Raw genomic sequence first — 26,549 nt, forward strand, 5'->3', positions numbered from 1 at the left:
AGAGCTATAGCAAAAACAAAGGGCATGAAGAAATCAAGAAGTTGGAAACCACCAGCGACACCAGCAACCAACAAAGACATGATCAGCTGATAAAATAACAGTAGTTGATGACAGACAAATCATAAAAGCTGTGAAAATGAACCCTAAAAGACATGTCTGTAAAATCACCAACAACTTCCAGAAAGCTGGGGTGATGCTCTGACAATCTACTGTCCTCAGGAGACTTTGACACAGAATTACAGATGCTACACAGCAAGATGCAAACCTCTGACCAGCACCAAAAATTGAAAGGCAAGATTAGAGTTTGCAAAAAAGCACAAAGGTGAGCCAGAAGAGATTTGGAACTGTGTTTATGGACCGATGAGACAAAGATGAACCTTTATCTAAGTGATGGGAAAGCAAAAATGTGGAGAAAAAAGGGAACTACAATGATGCCAAGCATACAGCCTCATCTGTAAAGCATAGTGGAGGTGGTGTCATGGCATGGGCATGCATGGCTGTCTCTGGAACAGGCCCTCTCAACTTTACTAATGACTTAATGTATGATGACAGTAGCAGAATGAATTTGGAAGGGTACAAAACCATCTTGCCAATATTCAAGAAAATGCCACCAGATTCATTGGGAAGTGCTTCATATTGCATCAGGACCAGTGGGGATTTCTTTAAGACTGCAAGGGAAACTCGGCTTCCCCTATAATGTAAAAAAAATTAATGGTCAAATATGCACTATTGTGTTAACATTTTATTGACTAAAAATGCATTAGAACACATTCATCTCGAAGATGAGTTCGTTCAAAATCAGCTACATATAGCAGGTCGGCTGACTCGATTTCCATCTCATACATTCCTGTAGTGTCACAGTGTATTTCCCTGTTGAAGCCTAGCGTCCACTGACTTCAATGGAGCTGCTTTTAACAGATTTTTTCAGTGCTTTGAAACTAGACGGTCATTGGATAAATGCTGCGATTATGTCCCGCCCACGGACGCTCAGCATCTCTGGGGGTGAATGGAAGAGTGGGTTGGCCTGGACTCCAGGCTTCTGCATGATGATTGGAGGGTCTGTCGAAAGACTGCATCTCCTTTTGATTGACAGCGATTTTGTACTATAAAAAGTCACTGACGCTGAAGCTATTCGAGCTCAGTCCAGTGTTTTTTTTTTTTTTTGCAAGTGTAGTCGAAAGACAAACTGCTACAACCTATTTCTTGGTATTTGCTTGGCAAAATTGCTAGCCAATTTTCATCATACATTTCACACAATTATACACCACATTCCTTGTTTCAGTTTAACCTAATTCCCACATTTCCTCCGTCGAGTTTAATATCTTTTTTTTAGATCATTTGTTCATTCATTCATTCACACAGTAGCCTAGGCTAGAGTCGTAGGGGTGAACTAGCCAGCAAGCAAACTGCACACGATGGCAGACAGTGCTAATATTGGCAACCTGATTTTGGCGAAGCCATTTGAAAGTCTTCCTTATGAGGAGAAACTTAGAATTAAACAGCAGGGCAGATGAACACCTAAGATTGATTTAGTGCAAAAGATAGGGAAAAGTAACAGGTCTTTTCAGCTCTCCTGGTATGACAAATTTAGCTGGCTGACTGGAAGTGCTGTGACAAAGAAAATGTACTGCTGTCCATTGAGAGGACACTGGTCAAGTCACTGGAAAAGACGCCTAGTTGGTACGACAGGGTCACAGAGCATTTTCTTGAAGAGGAACGTAGGGCAGAATTTACGTATAAATAAATGGACAATTTTTATGATGTAGGCCGAAAATGAGCTTCCCCTCTTTGAAAGACCAGCAGCCGCCACGGATCAGGACAATGACCCAAAATACCCTGCCAGTTCAGTCAAGGAATTTATAAGGGCAAAGAAATGGAAAGTTTTAGATTGCCCAAGTCAATCTCCAGATTTAAGTCCAACTGAACATGAATTTCACCAGCTGGAGAGGAGAGGAAAGGCAAAAACTCCCCAAAGCAAGCAACAATTGAAATTGGCTGCATTAAAGGCTGGGAAAAGCATTTCAAAGGATGAGACCAAGAGTCTGGTGATGTCTATGGGTCACAGACTCACTGCTGTGATTGTGCGCAAGGGATCTGCAACTAAATTATAGCTTTTAATATTTTACATCTGCCTTATGTTCAACTGTCCCAATACTTATGCTCACATCAATGAATGGGATGAACTCTAAAAGTGCTGTCCTTTTTATTTGGTAAAACATATATGTGTTGAAACGGCTAATACTAAAATGTGACATTCTGTAGTTTTGTCTCATATTCATCTTTTAATCATATTTGCAAATGTCTTGACTCCACATCCAAAAGAGCAATTTTGTCTTTACTGTTCCAATACTTATGGAGGGCACTGTATATATATAAAGGGTTCCAATGCAAAAGCCTCTAAAAGCCATCTTGGTCAAAAATTAGATAATGATACTGAGTGAATGCTCTCTACGCATAGTATATGTTCATAATGTACTTTCACTTCAAATGCGCTAAATCCCAGCCTCAACCCATTCAGGAGTACTAGTACTTGCATAGAAACCCATACATAGTAACCAGAAAAAAAAAATGCTAATTTAAAAAAAAAACGCCAGGCGTACTTAGAGGCTTTTGCATTTGAACTCTTCATATATATATATCGCCTACATAGCCTAATAAGCACTCAAGCAAACGCATAAAGCTTGCCACAGCACACCGCAGAATTAATGATTATGAATGTGTCAGGGAAAAACAGTAAGGAGACTCCATTAACATTTTAATAACTTGATTAACTAGTGCTTTATTTGTTTTCGGTTTAAGAGATGAAGTCGGCGACACTGACTCTCCACAGTAGTGGATGGGCCTGTATGCATATGTTTCATATGGATTACATAATCTGAGAATTTGTTTTCCATTTGAATTTGTTCATTTGAAACACTGTATAGAAATATTTTTTAGAAATATTTCTGTAAGGCAAAGATATACACAGAGTTTCGCGCTCAAGTTCACAAAGATAGAGATGGCAGAAAGCGCATCATGTTTGCTTTCTTTATTTTACAAAAGCACGTTTTGTTGCTATTGTGAGTGCACACAAATAAACGTAGAGTCTTTAGAGATTTGAAAGATGTATTACTCTTATCTGTATGACCAAAAATTACATATTTTAGGAGTGAATTGCTGAACATTGATTAAATTCAGAAAGTATGTTGTTTACTTTGTGATAATAACAGTCTTTGATTGATTTACAGTATATTTTGGGAATTGTGTCTCAATCACTCCCAGGATTCACTGAGAGCACATCCTGTGCTCAGATGTTCACTGAATACATCTCTCTTTCTGTCTCGCCCTTCAGATGTCCTGTAAAAATGGACCATAAAATGAAATTATCCTTCAGATTCAAGCATTATTTGTCTGAACATTACATTTCGTCACTTTTTTTCAGAGTGTCTATTTACACTAAGTGCAAATAGCCTGCCTTGTTGGCAAAGGCTATGTACACTAACTCCGCCTACCAACGCGTGAGTAGTTTTTTCTCCCTTTTCAAATATCATATCGCATCGAAAATGAATTATTTTCAATAAAAATGAAGGAAATAATCAAAAAGTTGAAAATAAAAGTATCGGATAGGTGTAGGGAGGGCTTTATTATCCCAATAAGGTGGCATCCATTTAATAATTTGAATTAAAACTATAATTTACACTCAATACGTTATTATCGTATACTGTTTTATAATGTACTACAATACTGATAATTGCCACTATTTGCAATAAGTAGTATAAATAGCAGAAAATATTGCTATTTTAACATAGTGTGAATAGAATCTATTTGCGCTTAGTATAAATAGCATATCTTTAAAACAAATACTGCTATTTTCGCTTGGTGTAAATAGAATCCATTGCTATTTGCACTTAGTGTAAATAGTATCTGTCGCTAAGAAAATATGCTATTTGGACTTAGTGTAAATAGCATCTATTGCTATTTACACTTAGTGCAAATAGCCGCTGCCTTTTTTTTTTACATTTCTGTACAGTCATTTTTGGTCTATGGTTTTAACTTAATCATTCCTTTAATTTTGGAAATTTACACTAACAGAACAAATATAGTTGTGGAATTAATATTTAAACCAAAATAAATACAGGAACAGAAAATTCCTTTAGATTCCGAGAAAATGTTCTTGATTGGGTTTTAAATGTCCTCTGACTAGGAGGGTGTATCTCCAACTAATTATCATTAACCCCGATGTCCTAGCCAGGGGTCCTAATGACTCGCTGATGTAATGTTCAAGAAACCCATTACAAAAGACCCAGAGTGAAGGAGAAAAAGAACAAACAAGATGAATGTGGCCAATTTCTAAAGCCATGCAATATGAATGCAGTTAGTAGGTTGAGCTGCAATTACTTTTCATTTGATTGAAGAGTCTTGAGTTCAAAGATTGAGACTGAATGACATTTTCCTCTCAGAAATGCCTTTTCATTCCTTTCTTGTGCTTCGGCTCAGCTGGGAGCTCTGTAAATTTAGCACTGGTTAATTCACTTTACTTTAGGCTTATAGGACCCGCAAAAAAACTAAAAACATCCAGCAGTGGGATATATTTTCCACTGCCTCCTCTCTATCTCATCCCTCCTTCCTTCATTTGGGAGCGACTCTAGTGATCACTCTGGCAGAATAACCCCCTCCCCCTAACACTCTGCCAGTAAATATGCTAAATTAGGTCTTCAGACTAGTTTGAAGAAACAAACTGTCATTCCCAGCATTAAATTACATATATCATTTGCCAATATCATGGCCTCTAAATGACTATGATAAATTTGCTGTAGAATATTAACATTGTTTTCAGGTATATCAGTTCAATCTGTGTTTAATGTATGTGGTATGAATCGAGTTTAAACCAGTTGGTTTTGAAATGGTTTGTAGTTATCATTTAATTAAAGATATTTGTATTGTCATGGATGTGAAACGGTTTCTGTACTATTTAACTGCACTACTATCCTTCATATGCATGTATCTTAACTAAATCAATAACCTTTTTTGTTATTACGATAAAAACAGAGTAAGTAGAAGCTCTAGCTGCTCCTTAAAACATTATAGCTGAAACTGCCTGATCTTTGTGAACATATAAATTAATTTTCTTTTCTTTTTTTTGTGACGAAAAAGATTTTCTTCATTTAGAGACCATGCATGTAGGGTGAAGTCAGCTCAAATGGGCCACGTTTTGGTAAATGACTTATAATACCATCAAATACGCTATGCATCAGATCTAATGATATTCTTTTAAATTATCATGGGTCAATTATTTAATATTAATATTTTTTAAATGTGAAAAAGTATAAAAATTATGAGAGTTAGACTATCAGCAGGTACCTTCTTCAACCACGGCACAACATTCAGGTAAAATGGACCAGCTGTTCAGTTAAAATGGGCCTACATAAAAAGAGAACAACACAGGTTCATCAAATCATTTTATTTTTAACAGTAAATTGACACTATTGTCTTTAGTGTGCCATAGCAACACATAGCAAGTTGAATGAATATTTAATTAAACAATGCAATGAAAAATGAACTGATGATGTTGTATAGGTGTGTGTTTCTGTGCACCGGTGTCTTTTGTATGCATGTATGTGTGTATGCTTGTATTTTTTTTTAAGACTGTTAAGAGTTTGTATGGATACATATCTACAGTAGGCCTATAAACCTATTTTCACCCTCAATTTCTGTGTAAAAGTGTGTGTGTGTGTGTGTGTGTGTGTGTGTGTATGCAGCCAATTTTACTGACATCTTCCTTTCTTCCCCTTTCTCTTCTCATCTCTCTGTTTCCTTCCTTCACTTGTCCTCCTGCCATACTGTCTGCAATGCAATTTTTTAAAAAGACTGTTGAGTTATTTTATGGATACATATCTAGGCCTATAAACCTATGTTCACCTTCAATTTCTGTGTAAAAGTGTGTGTGTGAATGCAGCCCATTTTAGCTGAAAATTGTGTCCCAATTTTGCTTAACCAGCCATTTCTACCTAAAATGACCTTTTTCACAAAAATCAAAGTTTCTTTTATAAATTAAACTTTTTTTTTTTTTTTTTTGAAAGAGAATGTCGGAACATTGTTCATAAACCTTTGCTTTGTTGGTAAGCTTACTTATAATTGCTTTAGTACCCTTATTAGTGATTAATTAATTTTTTTATGTCATGCTCAATTACCTTACAATTTCTCTGACAAGCTTCATGTAACACTCTGCTCTGCCTGCCTTAAAAAAAAACTTATAAAAAATTATTGTTACATGTCAACAAGTGTTGAAGCAACAATGCAAGATCAGTTTTTGTGATTTTCTGTAAAACAAATTTAAGACGCTATGATGCTACAACCTTATTTGGCCCATTTTACCTGATAGCCCACTTTACCCTAGCAGAAAGAAGCTTATTACTACCTGCACAGCTTTTTATAAGATAGTATAACTTTTAACTCAAGTGCTTAACTGTCTGTCCCTATTTGCCAGTAATAGTGCATTTTAGATCAAAAGTTTGAAGATGGTGAGATTTCTATGTATTTTTAAATAATAAAACAAATACACTAAAAACATTAACATTATGAAATATTATTACAAATTTAAAAACTATGGTCTTCAGTGTCACGTGATATTTTAAAAATCATTCTAATGCTGATTTTCTGCTCCAGAAACATTTCTACATTTCTTATTATTATCAATATTTAATGTGGAGACTGTGATACTTTTTTCAGGATTAGAAAATTGTTCTTTTTTAAGTGGCAAAGTAAAAGTGTTTACTTTTACTTTTGAAAAATGTAATGCATCCTTGCTGAATAATAGTATTAATTTCTTGTGAAAAAAAATTACCCCAAAATTTTGAACAGCAGTGTAATTTTTTTCAGAAATGTATTTGGCACACATTGTGATCCAGTAAGCTTATGTGTTCATTAGAGTTAGAAAAGAATTAGAATCAGAATCAGGATGAGCTTTATTGGCCAGGTATGTTTACACATACGAGGAATTTGTTGTAGTGACAAGCTCCACAGTGCAACAGAAAGACAGCAACAGGACAGGACACAGATAATAAAAGAATAATATACAAATAGGCAATGTACAAAATAGCAAAAGCACAATATATATTATAGACGATTATGTGTGTACAGGTCTGATATGTGCAAATTTGAAATGAAAAAATAAGTATGTGTGGTGAATAAATAATGTACAATAGAGTTGTGTATTCCGTGTTTATTGTCAAGTGTTCATACGATTGATTGCCTGATGGAAGAAACTGTTCCTGTGTCTGGTCGTTCTGGTGCACAGAGCTCTGTAGCGTCGACCAGACGGTAACAGTTCATAGAGGGAGTGTGCTGGATGTGAGGGGTCCAGAGTGATTTTGCCAGCCCTTTTGCTCACTCTGGATAAGTACAGTTCTTGGAGAGTGGGGAGGGTTGTACCAAGTAACAGAAGGTGGTGCGTTAAGTATCTATGCTCGGAGTTAGTTGAGTGTGATCACAGATCAGAGCAATTATGAGCTGCACACACACACACACACACACTAATGCTGGAAGGCAAGGTCAGTATGAAGGGCAGAACCCTGATTTACACTCTCACCATCTTGATCATTAATGAATAATTAAAGTAAATGGAACATCAGCATTTTCTACAACTCAACTGACTGATTGAATTAAAAATTATAGCTCATTCAAAAAAAATCAAACACAAAGGCCAACAAAAAGAAAACTGTGGAGCTAGAGGAAAACACAAATTGTTTTGTAAAATCTGAATCATAAGAGTAAATCCTCAAAGGCAGGAGTCAGAAATGTGTCTGGATGCTTCGCCACCCTTGTACTGATTTGTAATATTAATAGTAAGAACTGATTGTAAAAACCAATGTGTAATAATTAGAGCTATCAATTTAACATACAGTTAGTGTGGTTAATTGAAAACAAAAATGCAATGAAAATTAATTCATTAAAAAGTAATGCTATTAGTTATATCCATATTTATCCATAGTTATATCAAAATTGTAATCAGAATGCATGGGCTTGACATGTATTTTTGACACAACATCTATAGATTGGGTGAGACACTGAACAGTGTTCAGTTGGAATTGCTTATGTTCACTGATATATTTATATTATTTATTGACTTCTAAAGCAGGTGCATTTTTTGATCTCATATATTTGATGGCTTTTTTGGTAATCTTTAAAATATATTAATAACTATTTATTCTAGTATAAGTAGTAGACCTGCATATTTCTGTTTTATTGTATATTTTTATATTTCTATTTATACAAAAAAATGTATTCTTTGATGTTGGAATTACTGATGCAATCACAGTAATACACAGATGAAGCATGATTTCATACACTTTGAGAAATACTTAAGCTTGTTTTTTCATATAGTTCAAAGAGAGTCTATAGGCTGCAATACCAATTAAGGAACACTGCAGGAATGCAAAGGAAGCTATTATAAGGCTGTTTACTAAAGAAGATGTCGTTGAGTTTGTTTTAAAGATATTGTTTGTTGCGGGAGGCTTTTGTTAGCATTTCCCCTCTGATATCCAGCGTCAGATCTGGATGCTGGGTTTATTTTTGATTCCCAGAGCAGAGGTAAGACGACAGGCGTTTTAAAGTCTTCCCATGCCAAAATAGCTTTGATTTTATCTTCACTGACAAATTTCATTTGCCTGTCAGATATCTTTTTTTCCCATCAGTATCCACGTGAAATCAGTTCCTCAATCTGTGCCTGGTGCTCAGTGGTTTCCAGATGCAGTTGGAAAAAGATTATGTCCCTTCTTATCCGCTCCAAGTCAGCTCATTATTCACATTTGGCTCTTTTGGTCTTAAGACTGCATTAACCATTATGTCTCCCGTTGAGACTAAATGAAGCTGACCTGCATGGAAGCGTGGGTAATGTATGCTCGGAGAAGTGTGGATGTGGGCAACCTATTGTTTTGGGGCAGATGGACTCCTCCTCCTCTCCACCTGCCATTTCCTGTGCCATGTCTCTTCCTAGTTGTTTACCATCTCTTTTGTCATTCCCTCTTAAATCCTTAATCCTGCTCCATATTTCTCTCTCCCTTGACATTCACACCCTTCCCTCCCCGCCACCTTCCCCATCAATCTGCTGCCAGGTTCACTGATACGAGAAGTTCAGGGTGTTTGCTCATGGAGGATTGTGGAGTGTGATCGTGCTAGAAGTTGTCTGTAACACAGTAAACAATCCTTCTAGCCAGTGGACACATGCCAGTAGCATGCCTGTTGATGCATCTGGCAAAATTCGCTTATTGTGTCTATGTACATTCCTTAGACAAAAACCTCTGTAAAGCATCCTTTTAATTATCATTTTATGATAAATTCATACAATTGTTTATCACTCTTGCGCAGAACAGAAGGGAGGGACTCTGTGCGCTTTGTGTGCCAAATTGGAACTAATTATTTTTTTCCCGATGATTGTTATGTGGTGTGCACAGAGTATTTAATTTTTTTTATGTTCTGGCTGATATGAAGGGGGTTTTGGATTTTATTCTGATATGCATGGATTAAGCTTTGCACTAATTTCGGTTATAGATGCCATTGTAGAAACATCCAGAGGATAGAAGATTTATTATTAATTTATTCAGCAAGCAAACATATCCAATAATATGGGGTTAGTATCTCTAAGAACCTCCCACTCAGACAGGAAGAGACTGACTGATCGATTTGAAGTCAAATGAGAAGCAACAGACTGCAGATGACATTTTTGAGTCTTCTATCCAATCTTTATTTCTTTTAAAAAAATGATTTCTTTTTTGGTAGAACATGGTCCCAGTTAATGCATTAACTACCAATAAGCTATATATTTGCTATGTTATTTATTAATCTTTGTTTATGTTAGTTAATAAAATTGAATTGTTCATTGTAGGTTTATGTTAGCTCAGGTCCATTAGCTAATATTAACGGATACAACTTTTGATTTTAATAATGTATCATTAGCTGAAATCAGCTGAAATTAATAAATGCTTAAAAATATTTTTGTCAGTTCATGATAACAAATATAATTGACTAATGTTATCAAATAGAACTTTATTGTAAAGTGTTACTTTTTTTTTATCTTGTTTTCAACTTTTGTCGTTGCTTTTTAAGTAAACTTTGACTAGACAATTTAGGCTATTTTGTTTTTGCTTGCAGTATTAAGATATACAGCCATAATAGAGCAAATACATACAAATTAATTATGTAGCAATTTCTGTGAAAGCAGAAAAGGTCAAAATAGGAAGAACTGGAAAATACACTTAGACTTGTGAATATCTAGTTTATTCACTCTAACAAAACTCTAATGCCAATCCAATTAATTCAAAACAATAGTAACTGTAATAACAAATGAGTTCTGGCTCAAAAACATTTATTGTATCAGCCCAGAACCATTATCTTCCAGTTTTGTTTTGTTTTTTTTGTGCAATATGACATTAGAGGATTAGGAAATGGACTGTGAATGCTCTGTGGGCATGCTGTCAGAGTATGAAACTAATTGTTGGTTACTGAGATAAAATAAAAGAGATTTTGAATTAGCCAATGGTGTTGTCAAAAGCAATATACTTCCCACCAACCCCCAAAATCAAATGAAATAAAATAAGTTTGTACAAAATACCTCTATTGCCAATGTTGCTGCATCAGAATGTCAACCACAAAGCTAATCAGTATGTCTAATGCATTATAATCTTCTCTTCTCCTTCAGTTGACATACCTTCCTCCTCCGTGGGGCGAGTGTGTGTCCAGAGCCCTGGATTCAGGCCTCTTTCAGGTGTACAGCGTGTCTGCCTGCCGTATCGAGTGTGAGACGCGCTACATCGTAGAAAACTGCAACTGCAGGATGGTCTACATGCCTGGTACGTCCCAACATAGCAGTGCTTGAAACTTTCCTTTTACTTCATACTCATCCTCTTGTACTTCTACATTATATTTCAATTTCAGTTTTCAGTTTCAGAAATTACCGTGATTTTATACAAAATATTGCCAAAAAGTGCCTGCAATGATGATAATACACTGTAAAACCTAACAGTGAAATTCGCTAAATGAAATGAGTTAATTTAACTCAAAAAATTTTAAAAAAGTTAATTCAACTCAATATATATTTGTGATGTGAACTCAAAAGCTGATTAGGTTAAGCACTTATCTAAATAAGTTACTATAAATTATTCAAATATATTATTACCATACACAAATGGCTGACCACAAAATATTTAAAAGAAATATGAGCTTAATTCATGATTTCTAACATTGTTTTTCGAGAAGTCACATTTGTACAACATAGGGCTATAGGTTATTATGCTTTATATTTTTCAGAACTAATTAAATAGTCTAACTGAACGATATTACCTTTCATAACTAATGAAATAACTAAGCCATAATATAATAAATACACAAATCTATTTCATATTAAGCATAGATTAATCCTTTTAAAGTAATTAATTTTACTCAAGACAAAATACTATCCGGGTGTTTTTCAAAATCTGCACACATTTGTCGTCAGTCATGTCCGCTCATTCCCACCAGAGCCGTTGAGAATCCCTACGGCCGTTCACTCAATCATTCATGGGATCACAGCCGTACGGCTCACGACGCGGTCACAGAAAATAACAGGTAAGCATTCAAACTTCTTTATTCCTGTTTAAAGCACTTTTGAATGTTTTGTGTTTTGTCAACTTTATCTGAAGATTAACCAGCTCAGTTATCTTAATGCGTGTAACATTAGCTAGCAAAGAAGCAAGGAGCTAACGCGCCATTACATCAAAGTTATCAACGGCAAGTGTTAAATATGCAGTGTTATACACAACAGTTTGTCAGTGGTGGCAAATTAAGAAATACAGTGCCCTCCAAAAGTATTGGAACAGTAAGGCCAATTCCTTTATTTTTGCTGTAGACTTTAAACGTTTGGGTTTGACATCAAAAGATGAATATGAGATGAGAGATTAACATTTCAGCTTTTATTTACAGGTATTTTCATCTGGATCTGATGCACAACTTAGAAGATAGCACCTTTTGTTTGAACCCACTCATTTTTCATGAAGACTGAATTGGCAGAGTGAATAGCATCTTAAATTTCAGATTGTCTAGCATTCTGTCAAAGTCTTTTTGCATTGTGTGTTGGTTCAGAAGAATACCAGTGAAGTCCTTTAAGTTCTGATTATAGTTATATAGTTATATACTTCACTAATATAGATGGAAAAAATATATTTTATATTTCTACTTGCACTTATCCTAAAGTTGCTTTGGTTTTTCATAAAGATGTCAGATAATTGCCAATGCTAAGTTTGTAGTGGTTGAAAGTTGTCTTATTATGATTCATAAAAAATAAGCTGTCCATAAATGTTGCTTAATTGTGAGTTAAATTTCTCTAATTTTGTGTTTTGTCTTCATGGTCAATAATGGCATCAGTCATTCAAGCTATGATCCTGGCAGATCTACTACTATCTGAAAAGAAGACTTTTTTTCAAGACACACAAGGTGGGACACATGACAGGACAACTTTATATTTACTTGGCAACATTTTAACCTTTTAGCTGAGATCAGCAGAAATAACTGAATAGTTGAACATTTGAGTCGTCTTAAATGGATAGTCCACAAAAAAAATACAATTCTGTCATGGTTTACTCACCCTCATGTTGTTCCAAACCAATTTAGAATGAATTTTATTCATCTTCAAACTAAAATATTTTTGATATCTTTCTTTTGATTTCTTTCATCGTTTTTGTCTATTGGAAGTCTAGGCAGTCTTTATTTTCAAGCTAGTTTAGGCTTTGACACATAATAAAAAACCCTTAGCTCAAGCTTCTCAGTTAGTGTTTGTGTCTTCTTTAGAAGGCTTGAATTAAACCACTTTATTCATATGGATAAACTTGTCTTTAAATATTTTTTTTTTTCTTTGCGCACAAAAAGTATTCTCATAGCTTCATAAAAATTGCAGTTGAACTACTGATGTCACATGGACTGTTTTAACAATGTCCTTACTGCATTTCTGGACCTGGGAACATTTCAGTTGCGTTGCTGTCTATGGAGGGTCTAAGAGCTTTCAAATTTCATCAAAAATATCTTAATATTTAAGATATTTAGTGGAGATATTTATTTAAGATTAAAGTCTCAGTGGAGCGACCCGCACGGCGTCCGAACACAGCGGCTTCCAAAATGGCGCCGCTGTGTTCGGACGCCGTGCGGGTCGCTCCACTGAGACTTTGCTTAAACCTACTTTTTTCCCTACTTTTACTTTCTCTTTTTACACATTTCACGTCGGCACTGATCACCTACAACATAGAAACACTTTTGGACATTGGAAACCGCTACACCAACCTGCTTCAGGACACTTTATCCACGAATCCTGCGTGGCCTCTGGAGATTCTTCGGAACACGGAGACGAACAATAACCCCCCGAGGCGACGGACCAAGAAACACCGCGGGAAGCGCGCTGGAATTCGAGTCAGACTCAGGAAAAGGGCTCACAGTCCTCCTCTTCCAAGCATTCTTCTTGCTAATGTCCAATCCTTGGAGAATAAGATGGACGATCTTAGAGCCAGGATTAGTTTCCAACGGGACATTAGGGACTGTAACATCCTTTGTTTGTCAGAAACGTGGCTTTCGTCCTCGGTCCCGGACACTGCTGTAATGCCGAGTGATAACTTCTCTGTCTTTCGGACGGACAGAACTGCAGAGGCCGGTAAATCCAGGGGTGGAGGAGTATGTTTCATGATCAACAAGAAATGGTGTGATCCCAGGAATATCTCCATTCTGTCGCGTTCCTGCTCGCCTCATCTGGAACATCTTTCCATTATTTGCCGCCCATTTTATCTGCCCCGGGAGTTTTCATCGATCATTGTTACTGCTGTGTACATTCCACCACAGGCAGACACCGGCTTGGCTTTGTCTAAGCTTCACGATGTGCTCAGCGGCTACATTAACAAACATCCTGACGCTGCCTTTATCATCGCGGGGGACTTTAACAAAGCCAACCTCAAGCAGGTCATGCCGAACTTTTATCAACATGTATCCTGTCCAACTAGAGGACCAAACACACTGGATCATTGCTACACTCTATTCAAGGATGCCTACAAAGCCCGCTCACTACCGGCTTTTGGCAAATCGGACCATGCCACAATTTTTCTTACACCGGGATACAAACAAAGGCTCGTTCAGGAACCTCCGGTGCAGAGAGTGGTGACGCGCTGGTCCTCCCACTCAGAGGCTATGCTGCAGGCGGCGCTTGATGACGTCGACTGGGACATGTTCCGGGCGAGTTCTTCTGACGTCAGCGAGTTCACGGAGGTAGCATTAAGCTTCGTAAACACGCTAACCGAGCAAGCCACAGAAACAATAACGATATGGACATTCTCCAATCAGAAACCGTGGGTGGACAGAACAATCCGTGCCGCGGTTAACACACGCACTGCCGCTTACAATGAGGCTCTTCTGTCTGGGAATACGAGCGAGTACAAAGCATCGTGCTATGCTCTCCGACGCGCAGTAAGAGCCGCCAAACACAGATACAGAGAGAGAATTGAGTCTCATTTCCTGCTCAATGACTCTCGACGGATGTGGCAGGGACTGAGGACCATCTGTGACTTCGGAAACAAATCCTCCGCGGAGGTGAGAGCAGATCCGTTGCTGGCCGACGAGTTAAACATCTTCTACAGCCGCTTCGATGGCAACGACGGCGGCGCGTCAGGAAGCAGCAGGCAGAGCAGCGATGATCCTGTAATCACCGTGTCGGAGGATGAGGTTCGGAGGGCGCTAAAGAGAGTGAACGTCAGGAAAGCAGCCGGTCCTGATGGGATAACCGGCCGTGTTCTGAGGTCCTGCGCCGATCAGCTCGCTGGTTTGTTCACTTCCATTTTTAATGAGTCCCTTGCTACCGCCGTGGTTCCCACCTCATTCAAAAAATCCATCATTATCCCTGTGCCAAAGAACAATAAACCCTCTTGCCTGAATGACTATCGCCCAGTTGCCCTCACATCTATAGTCATGAAGGTTTTTGAGAGACTTGTAAAGAGCCACATCTGCTCCTCCATCCCTGATACTTTGGACCCTCTTCAGTTTGCCTATCGCCCAAATAGATCCACGGACGATGCCATTTCTCACATTCTCCACTCTTCCCTCACACACTTGGACAGCAACAATGGGAATTATGTAAGGCTGCTATTCATTGACTATAGCTCAGCTTTCAACACTATAGTCCCCATCAAGCTGGCATCTAAACTCACTGACCTCGGCCTAAACTCCTCACTCTGTGACTGGATTCAAGACTTCCTCACCGGCAGACCTCAAGTGGTGAAAGTTGGCCAGTTCACCTCAAACACCATCACTCTGAACATAGGAGCCCCACAGGGCTGTGTCCTGAGTCCCCTGCTCTACTCTCTCTACACGCATGACTGCGTGTCCTCTCACAGCTCCACATCCATTGTTAAATTCGCTGATGATACTGTGGTTCTGGGCCTCATCTCCAACAACGATGAGACCGCATACTTGGATGAGGTAGAGAGACTCACATCATGGTGCCAGGACAACTGTCTCTCTCTGAATGTGAGCAAAACTAAAGAACTGATCATGGACTTTAGGAAGAGACAGCAGCAGCCCTACACTCCTCTTATGATCAGTGGGACCCCTGTGGAGAGGGTGAGTAGCTTCAAGTACCTCGGCGTAAACATCTCCGAGAACCTGACTTGGACTACACACATCCAAACACAGGTTAAGAAAGCCAGGCAAAGACTGTACCATCTGCGACAGCTGAGGAAATTCAGGGTCTCACCAGCAATCCTGAAAACTTTCTATTCAGGGACCATAGAAAGTGTATTGACTCAGTGCATCTCAGTGTGGTATGGAAACAGCTCCAATCAGGACTGCAAAGCACTACAGAGAGTTGTGCGCTTAGCTGAGCGCATCTCAGGGTCTGCTCTCCCCTCTCTGCAGGACATCTACCTCAAACGCTGCAAAAGTAGAGCTGTTAAAATCTTCAAGGACTCTAATCACCCTGGTAACCAGCTATTCACTTTGCTTCCATCTGGTAAGCGCTTCCGTAGCCTGATGGCAAAAACTGAGAGACTTAGGAGGAGCTTCTTCCCCCAGGCCATCAGGCTCCTAAACTCTAACTCTGTGTCATAATATCACTTGACCCCATGTAATATCACCATCAACAAGCTATTCATAATGTGTCTCTACCATGTAATATCACCATATCAACAAGCTATTCATAATTTTTCTCTACCATGTAATATCACCATATCAACAAGCTATTCACAATTTTTTCTCTACCTCATATTGCTGCTATTCAAATACCCTGTACAACTTTTTGCACATTATTTTTTTGCACATTCCTCTCATTACTATTTGTCAACAACATACTGACCTGCACATTTATATTTATATTTTTTATCCTATCTTATCTTATTTTATCTTATCTTTTATTTCATGTTTGTACTTCTTCTTAATATTTGTATACTACATAATTGCACTGTCCTTGGAGCGGACCTGACCTACATTTCACTGCTGGTTATACTCTGTATAATTATGTATGTGACAAATAAAACTCTTGAATCTTGAATCTTGAATCTTAATTTGTGTTCTGAAGATGAACAAAGGTCTTACGGGTTTGGAACGACATGAGGGTGAGTAATTAATGACAGAATTTTCATGTTTGGGTGAACTATCACTTTAAGCACAGTTTTTCTTTCTGTTTTGTAATAAAGAACCTTAGGTTGTCAAATTAAATAGTAATGTAAATTAACAAATTCAATTTAAGCTCTAAAATATTTATCTTATATTCAGCCCTGAAAATCCCGCTGATAAACAACTCTGGAAGTTATGATGTGAAAAAGTACTACAGGGTTTTAAATGGACACATACTTTATGTGCACTTCCCCGATCTCTCACACCTTTATTGTAATTTTTGAAAATTAAAATATGATGTCTGCTTTGTTTAAATATGATAATATTTGGTGACATACACTAACAAAACTTTTTACTGCATTTCGAGAAAGGGAGCCTGATCAGGTACAGAAGGCAGCTATCACCATCTTTGCTGTTAAGGAGGAAGAGGGAACATTGTCTTTAAACCCATTGGATGTTTTGTTTGTATTTGAAGATGATGACTGCCAAGTCTTGGGTCAGTGTACTGGTGGGGGTTTTTTTTAACTAATGTATTCCCGTAGTTACAGTATACATATAAGGGCTGTTAATCTTGAGGAAAGCGGTGTTTTTTTTTTGTTGTTGTTTTTTTTACAGAAAAATTATCCACTGTATTTCATATTATTTAGCAGTTATTTATTATTATTATTATTAATTATATTTAACATTTAAAATGGATTTTGTTAAAAATTTCCTTGTTTGTGTTGTCTTACTTATTTGGTGAAAAGTCTGATAAGATAACTTAAATGTTATATTTTTGAATATACAGCCCACTGATTTTGTTTTATGCTTGAAAACATTTATGTTTTATTTCAATAAATACTTGAGAAAACACTCCTGTTCTTTCATGATTTTTTGGTACCAGTGTTTTTGCTTAGTCTTATGTAACTTTATTGCCTTGAGTTCGATGAACTTAAACCATTTAAGGCAATCGGTTTCCTCAAACCATTTAAGTAGCCAAGTTGTTCATTTAAGTTGTTAAGACTTAGTTAGAATTAGTTACCTGAATTCAAACTGACTGAGTGGAATAAACTTAAAATGTTTAAGTTCAGTTTACTCTAATAATTGACTAAGCCAACACTAAAAAAAATAAGTTAATATAAGTCAGTGTAAATGAGTTACCATAACTTGTCGGGTTTTACAGTGTAATAATAATAATAATAACAGCAATCTAAATAAAAATATTACATAAAATGATTGCAATGAAATGTCCTGTAATGATACATTTTGTCCAAGAGCAACCTCTCTTGAAAAAAAAAACAATAAAATAAAAAATAAATAAATAGTTTTTCAGTGAGATTATTCTACTATATAGACATACACAAAATATGACTTTTAAAGCAGTGACTATATGTGATAGAAATAAGTGGCATCTTTTATGATGTGTAAATAATTGATTTTGCATACATATCAGAAACAGAAGATTTCCAACCCTTTATTTATGTATTCAGATGACAAGACATAATGAAAACATCACTGATAATGTCTGAGACTGAATAGTTATAATAGAGTTTGTACTGTCTATCACGAAGCCAGCAGGGACCAATGTTCCCATCTTCTCTGTGTAAAACCATCTAAGGTCTTTAATTCTTGATGAACAGTCATTCAATGAGGTCACATCTCATATTCTGGCGGAAAGCAAGTCAGCATGAGGTTGTGTGTAGTGATAACTTGATGGCTTGTGGCATTTGTGGTTTGCATTTGGCAGCCAAGCAAAACCTGACTGAACTTGTATAGATGAGGTCAGAATATAGACCTGAATTCAGTGTTCTGTGGATCAAAGGTGGTTTAGAACAAGCCCACGAACTGACAGCAAGGGCTTGTAAGCATGAACCGTAAGTGAGCTTGACACATTGTATAATTTGAGAAAAATTCAGCAAAATGGTCTTCAGAAACATTCCATTTTAATTTCATTTCACTGATAAAATTTTGGCCCATTGATAAATATTCATCTTTAACTGTTGCTAAATGGTCTTTTTAAAGATGCAGTATATTTCCATGATTTCATAATATGATTTCATTAACTTTTCATTGTGACTTAGTGCCCTTTATGTCCCATTCTTAATGCCAATTTATGCTCTCCCATAATAGCTGATCTTTAAAGTTAGTGCTGCAGTCATTTTCATTTTCCACCGGTCTCTTTTAATGACATGATATGGTCTCCATTTTCACCTATCTGATCAAACTGCACTTTTTTCACAAAGGTGCCTATTAATTCTAACCCATAGGTGCCAACCTCAACCTCTCGCTACTTCAATTGATGCTCCAGACAGGACAATTATCTCATAGATGATTAGTCCTTCATTCACACAGGCGCCCTGCTCTAATACTGTAATTATAGATTCATTAACTGATTGTGACTGCCCTGTGATGTACATTCAGGGTACGTCTGATACATTTTGACCAAGAGCAAGTGCACAAAACTCTCTTCCATATGCACACACACACACACACACACACGCATTCCCAGTTGTTTATTTCCTTGTCGTGCTGCTGAGTTTGGCTGAGTAGGTTTCTCCTTTTTCAGTGTTTCATTATTATTAACACTTTTTCAGTGTTTCATTATTAATTTAAGAAGGCTGAATAAAGAAGAACTTTTCTTTGGCACTTACATTTTTTTCTGTTTCTTTGTTTTTCTCTCATTTCTAGGTGATTCTCCGTACTGCACTCCTGAACAGTATAAGGACTGTGCTGAACCTGCTCTGGGTGAGTGTGCTCTTCACGTACACGTACACACTCACACTGGTTTCCATGTTTTATGGGAACATTTCATCGACGTAATACTGTATTTTTATCCCTTTACCCTACCCCTACCTGTAAACCTTACAGAAAAATATCATTTATAAAATTAAATCATTAAAGGTGCTGCATGTAAGTTTTTGACTCTTCTTAAGTCAAAAAATAACATATGTTTGTAGATATTTAGGAAACATGTTATGTTTACATAGCTGTTACTCTGAAAAATAATGCTATAGCCTGTAATTCTACTCTGAAATGTGCATTTTGGGCAGATTCCTGGTCGGGAAGTACCCATTTCAACTGCACAATGCTCTACGAGCAGAGGAACATTAAAACACAGTAAATCAACTCATCAAATTACAGTGTAAGGCTCGTCGCGTGTCCTCAATCTGGCAAACCCGCGTGAGTGTTGAGTCTGAGTAGGAGGAAGCAGGAGAAACGGCTCTCTCCAATATTTTGAATTTGGACTGCAGTTCCCATTTCAACCGCTAGCTGTTAATCTTACATAGTGCATTTTTAAAATATCATTCACTGTACCATGTATAAGCTGTTTTCCTCATGGGGACCAAAAAATGTCCCCACAAGGTCAAAAATGACTGGTATTACTATGCTTGTTGGGTACATTTGGTCCCTATAATGTAGGGAATACCAGGTACACACACTAGTCTCTGCACCCATTAATAATTAATACATATAGTAGCCTATACGCATGTTAAATTGGGTCAGAACAATTCAGAATAGCATTTCACCACATTTAATTCAAGACACATTGAGAGTTTGTATTCCATTTTGTTTGTAAATACTCCAGTCAAGGTTTTGTTTGTAACAGCATACAGTACACATTCCAGCTCCATTTAGCATACTTTCTCAAAAAATAATGTAATATGATCTTTCTCTATAGTCCAGTGAATCTCAGTCCTGGAGCACTCCAGCACTGCACATTTTGTATGTCTCCCTGTCGATTTAAAAGAAATTTTCAAAAATTTGACTCAAATACTATTTAAAAAACTCAAACTTAAGCAGAACTTAAACTCTATTGAGCTGGATTATGACACTGTTGACTTTTGTAGAGCTGCTTTTTAGCTGAATCAGATTTATTTCACAACTGATTAATTTTTCAACATTAACGCTGTTATTTTGCTGTTTATTACTATGAAGATTTGGCAGTATCTATATTGGTAACATTTTAGGATAGGGACCAATTCTCACTATTAAATAGTTGCTTATTAGCATGCCTATTATTAACATATTGGATGTTCATAAGTAGCCTACTTATAAAGCACATATTCTGCATAACCATATTCTACATCCCTAATCCTACCGAATACCTAAACTTAACAACTACCTTACTAACTTAATAAGCAGCAAATTAGGAGTTTATTGAGACAAATGTTGTAGTTAATGGTTTGTTAATAGCGATAATTGAACTTTAAAATATTGTGTGACCGGAGACATCCAAAATGAGCATTGCTAGTGTTCTTCAGGGCTAGGATTGGGAACCACTGTACTTTTCTACTATATAAATATACGCTGCATCCAAAACGGCATAGTCTCTTTTTTTTTTGAATAAGTACTTTTGAACAGGTAAGCCCCCATATTTGACCTGCATTACACAACAAAACAAGAACAATTCTGTTGTAATCAACAAAATTCTCTACACAGGCTGGTTTTATTGTGTTGCTCACTTTCACGGTTTGAGGCTGGATGTTTTTTTTTTTTTACATTTTTTCATCGAGACTGGCTGAATGGATAAAGTGTGTTTTGAATCCTGATGTATTACTGGGCTCATTTTCATGCATCTAACAATCTCCTGTGGCACAAAATACATATGCAGTTTCTGTTCAGCAGACCTTCATGACTATTACTGCACTGACCCTCCACAAATCCAATTACATGGGCAAAACTCATGAAAACAGCAGCCACCGTCCCTCTTTCATTCTTTGCTCCACATCTTCCTCCTCTGTAGCTGTGTTTTGTTTTTAAGTCGCATCCTTGAAGAGGGTAAAAGGGCAAACGGAGGAACAAAAAGTAACATAAATGTAATAGAATAAATCAGTTTGTTTGTATGTGTGCTTGTGTCTCTCTTGTACAGCAGTTGGAAGCACTAGGCATTAGACATCAGAACGTGTTATGTGTAATCTTCACAAGCTTCACCAAATTAGACTATATTAACTCTGCGTGGAGAAACTTTGAAAGTATTCTTCAATTCTCTTACAAAATAATTGCATTTTTCTCTGCAGATCTCGATTCCTCTTGACACTGAGACTCCTTTATTGAACTTCAAATCTCCTCATGAACTCGCACAAATTAAGTCATTATTTTGGAAATGTATTCAGGGAAAACAAAAACTTGAACTGTTTTGTTCACCATCCCTACCAGCAGAATGCAGTCTGGCCCTCATTAACTCTCGCTCTACGTACCATCTGACAGTATATACCAGCGGTCTATCCCACACATAATAACCAAGTTGGCTCCATGTTCACTAATTATCTCCCACTAATGAGGAAATTCAAATTAGAGCACAGCTAGGACTGTACATTTACAAACAGCTCAGGTATTCAGCAGACGAGCCATTCCCAAAGACATCCTCGGGTTATTATGTGTAATTTCGCTCATTTTTATCTTTTTATTAGAATTCTCTATGCACGATCATGCAAGACGTAGCCAATAGAGTATGAAGAGGGACAGACTTCCAAACCACTGGAAAAGTTTCAGTGGGAAGTCTCCAACCACAGTTGACAAGTAAAGACACAACGGCACAGCACAAGAGGCTGAACAGCTTGTCCAAAACTTCCGCTGCTGGCTTCAAAATGCTTGACAGCTGGTTCTTATCTTTGGCAAAGAGGAGAGGAAATTATCCCTAACTCCAACTTTCTGTTCACAGCACCCTGAGGAGAGAAGGAATATGTATTTTCGGTTTCACCAGAACAATATGCAGATGAACACATTTAAAAATGAATGGGAGGCTGTTAGAGGTATGATAGGAAAATTGCTGGAGTAAAAAAAAGAAAAAAAAAAGAAAAGAAAGATAAAGAAAAACAGAATGAGTGAGCCTGGCAATGATAGAAAACACTCAGAGATGGAACAGGGACTATTACAAGCAGAATGTTAATCAAGAGATGTTCAGAATGGAATAATAATGTACTGCTTACAGCACACTGTGCACTACAGTATATACTATGTACTGCCTACTAAAACCAGTATTCAATGAGGAAATAGTATGCAGTGTTACATACAAACAGAAGTACTCCTAATAAATAAGTATTGCCATGTTGTATTGTTAATTCAGTTAGTTTAATCCAATTAACTTTTTTTTCTCTCTCTCTTTTGGTAGTCTGATCAAATACTGCAAGAAGGAAATATTACAAGTCACGGTCATAGCCAGGGCCAAAAGCACAAATAACAAATACCCATTATGTAAATGACATAATGATTTAGTACTTATGTAAAATAATAAATCAGCCATTCTATTAAAATTGTATTTTGATAGTTTAGTTGAATAAATGAATAACTGATGATGGTACAATAACGTTCATTAGTTAACATGAACAAAAAAAGAACAATACTTCTACACCCTTTATTAATCTCAGTTAATATTAATTTTAGCATTTACTAATACATTATTAAAATCACAAGTTGTGTTTGTTAACATTAGTTAATGCTCTGTGAACTAACAAACAAAAATGAATGACTGTATTTTCATAAACTAACATTACCAAAAATTAACAAATAGTGTAATGTACTGTTCATTTTTCGTTCATGTTAGTTAATTAACTAATGCTAACTGTAACGGGGCGAAAGAGACGTAAGGCAAGCGGATCCAAGTGCAAGATTTATTAATAAACATAGTCAAATCACAGGCAGGGTCAAACAACAGCAAACAGATATGGCACGGGCAAGACACAAGAGTAATCCTAGGGCAAGCGTGGGTCTTGATCGGCGAACAATATCCAACAGGGCAAGGCAGAGAGATAATCCAGGTACACGAGCAATAGTCCAAGAGAGGTGCAAACAGAGTCCGAACGGCAAAGCAAAAGGTTAATCCAGGAAACACGAGAAAACACACAAGGCAAGGCAAGGCAAGACTATGACAACTACGTGAGCTCCGTAGAGTAGCTATCGCTAGGAGATTGATAAACGCTATACAATACTCTGCAATGACAGAGAGGAAGTCCAAGGCTTCTAAAGCGTGCGTGATTGTGTGATCAGCTGTGTAATCAGAGCAATGTGAGATTGGTGACAGCTGTGTGTCGTCAGTGGAATGGATGATGGGAATTGTAGTCCAATGGTGAAGTGCAACAGTGGTGTAGTGCAAGAGTCCATGCAGTGAGTGGGTGACCTCTGGTGGTGAGTGAACGGAAGTTCATGGACCGGATTCGTGACATTAACAAATGACACCTTATTGCAAAGTTTTATATACACAATGAATATTTGCATACACGGGTATTTAGCATATTATAATTGAAGATATGTCATTGTAGAAACACAATCTGTGCAAATTGAATGATTTCACTTAGCCTACACGTTAAATTACTCCGAGGTGCACCTTACCCTGCCTTACCCTTCTATACTATACTATGTTATGCTATAAATAAAAAGGCCAAATATTATCAGTTTTGTGGTTGAAATTGCTAGCCACATTGGAAATTTAATTTGAGTGCAAAGTGTGGGATATCTTTGATGCAGCATGCTTTGGTTGTATGCTGTACGTTTTGACAGGTCAGTTGACTTTTCCATGCATGCAGAAAATGTCCACACTGTGCACTGTTTATATTCTGTACTGTTAAAGTAGTACAAGTAGTTTGGTATGAAACTCCCAACTGTTTTCTATAACACAACACTTGTGGTTTGGAGCACAGGATCTGCCATTGGCAATGCTTGGAGAAAACAATGTGAAAATTATGGGATATGAACGGTTCTGTGAAGTTCATACAGAACGATGGATTTAGCACAAGATTATAGCAGATTTAATAGCCTTGTGTTTGAGTGTGTGTTCTCTTCATTTGTCTGTGAGTGTGTGTGTGTAGAGGAGGTTAAATCTGACTTAATTCTCCAATTAAATGATGTGACTTTACCATCATCTCCAACAGCAGGAGTGAGAGAGGGGATGGAAGTGAGGAGAAGAAACAGAGGTGGAGATAGAAAAGGTCAGGGGAGGAGGAATTTAAAAATGTTTCTGTGAAAGGTCAGATTCCATCTCCAGGTCATGCAAGTTATGAGCTTATTAGAAATCTGACGGAGGCACAGCCAAGAGCAAAAGATTCCAGCCCTTGGCAACACAAGAGAATAGCAAATTATTCTCTTTTGTTATTTTAAAAGTACAAAAAAGGGAAATAAGAATCAGTAAGGAGTCGTTTATAAAACAAATTTTATTCTAGCAACAACAACAACAAAAATCCCAGACTGCCATTGAGATTTGTAATTAATTTTTTTTTTAGGGCTATTATGATTAACAATCGCATACAATGCCCCTGTAGGACATCAAACAGAATTTAAAATGAATTGTTAAGGGGTTTCAATCTCCTGTAGCTCCCCTGTGATTTTCTTGAACTGTCCAGCTGCAAGACACTTGATGGAAATCACAGTTCCAATGCAATAAGTGTGGGTGTGATAAAGACCCAGTTGGACTCTTGGAATCAGATATGAATCAAAAAGTCCTGTAGCAATTTCTTTAAATCCATTAGGGTCTTCGAGAATTCTTATTTGATCCCATTATGATGCTTTAGGTTTGGTTCCAAACTATGATTGGCATTCCAGTTGCAATCTTGTACACATTGCTTATACTTTGACTAGCAGGGCACAGGCTCTTCGCTGAAGCATTGAGTCTCTTTATCATTCACTGAAAGCTAAAGTTTATTCAAGATTAATACTTTTACATAAAAAAAAAAAAAAAAACCGTTTCACCTGTCAATCGATCAGTCTTTTGTTTTTCTCTAGAATGTTAGAAAACACTTTGACAATATGATCCTTGTGGTTTATCAGATTCATAGTGGTGGTTTTCATCATGGTTGCAGTATCTTTCTAAAGGTAATCAAAAGTGCAACACATAATATTTTTCCAAGTCGTCAAGAGTTGACAGCAGCTATTTGAAAGTCTTCTGACAAGGCCAAAGGTTCAATTATACTCCAATCATTGTGTGTGTGTGTGTGTGTGTGTGTGTGTGTGTGTGTGTGTGTGAAGACACTGAAAAGACCCTCTGTGTGCAGAGGAGGATAAGACGACCATGTTCTTTACATTGTCAGTTAAGGAATGTCATACATAGCACCCAGAAATGCTGTCTGAACAAAGAATTGACACATATTCCCCCTTTCTTCCCTGTATCCTCTCCTGTCTCTTCTCTTTTTCTCTTTTCTTTTTCCTCTCCTCTATACCATTTCATGCTTTCCATAGCTGCTCTGTCAGGTGTTGAAGGCACAAACTGCATCTGCAGGAGCCCCTGTAACATGACTCGTTACAACAAAGAGCTTTCCATGGTCAAGATCCCCAGTAAAACCTCTGCACGGTACCTGGAGAAAAAGTTCAACCGGTCGGAGAAGTACATCACGTGAGTAAGCACCTCACATCTGTGTTAAAAGTTACTTTCCCCTCAAATACATCAAAACAGCTTTGAATTCAGCATTCGAAAAGGTCTCTTAAGTATATTTTTTATGTTGCAACTTTTTCACCACTTCCAAACTTTTTAATTGTTGTCCTTGTAATACCTTTTACAAGTTTTAACTTTTACCTCATTACTGCCACCAATTTGCAAAATTACCAGTTAATGTTCCACCTCATATCATATCGAGATCACAGAGATATGGAGCTTGTTAATGACCAAAAGCTTGCACTATTCTAGCAAGGATGAGCTGTGCTGTTATTAAGCTTGAGAACAATTCTGTAATTAAGAATTTATTCACAAGATTGAATTAAACTGGACATGAATCACAGGATGTTTAAGTGAAATGACAGGAAGATGATTTTTTTTTTTTGAGAAGTCTTTTGAGGAGGCTCTAAATTCAATCAACGATATTTTTAAATATATTTACTTTAAAAGAAACATGTTCTATTTTAATCTATTTTGTAACGTAATTTATTCCTATAATGTCAAAGCTGAATTTCTCCAGTCTTCAGTGTCACATAATTGCTCTGGAAACTGTATGTATATATATATATATATATATATATATATATATATATAATGTGAAAAAAAAACAACAACAAGT

At 36.9% G+C, this 26,549-nt stretch overlaps 1 protein-coding gene across 2 annotated transcripts in view; it reads left to right on the plus strand.

The window, feature by feature from the left end:
- Window positions 1–26,549, plus strand: part of LOC306869165 (acid-sensing ion channel 2) — a gene marked incomplete at its 5' end in the record, with an annotated part of 448,337 nt that overhangs the window by 414,901 nt on the left and 6,887 nt on the right. For both annotated transcript variants that reach the window (XM_079415799.1, XM_079415798.1), the window contains 3 exons: window positions 10,676–10,826; window positions 19,258–19,314; window positions 25,738–25,891. In XM_079415799.1, the coding sequence (XP_079271925.1) occupies window positions 10,676–10,826; window positions 19,258–19,314; window positions 25,738–25,891 (362 nt within the window). The remainder of the gene's footprint in view (window positions 1–10,675; window positions 10,827–19,257; window positions 19,315–25,737; window positions 25,892–26,549) is intronic.

Source organism: Barbus barbus (assembly GCF_936440315.1).
Source record: "Barbus barbus genome assembly, chromosome: 4".
Taxonomy (NCBI): Eukaryota; Metazoa; Chordata; class Actinopteri; order Cypriniformes; family Cyprinidae; genus Barbus; species Barbus barbus.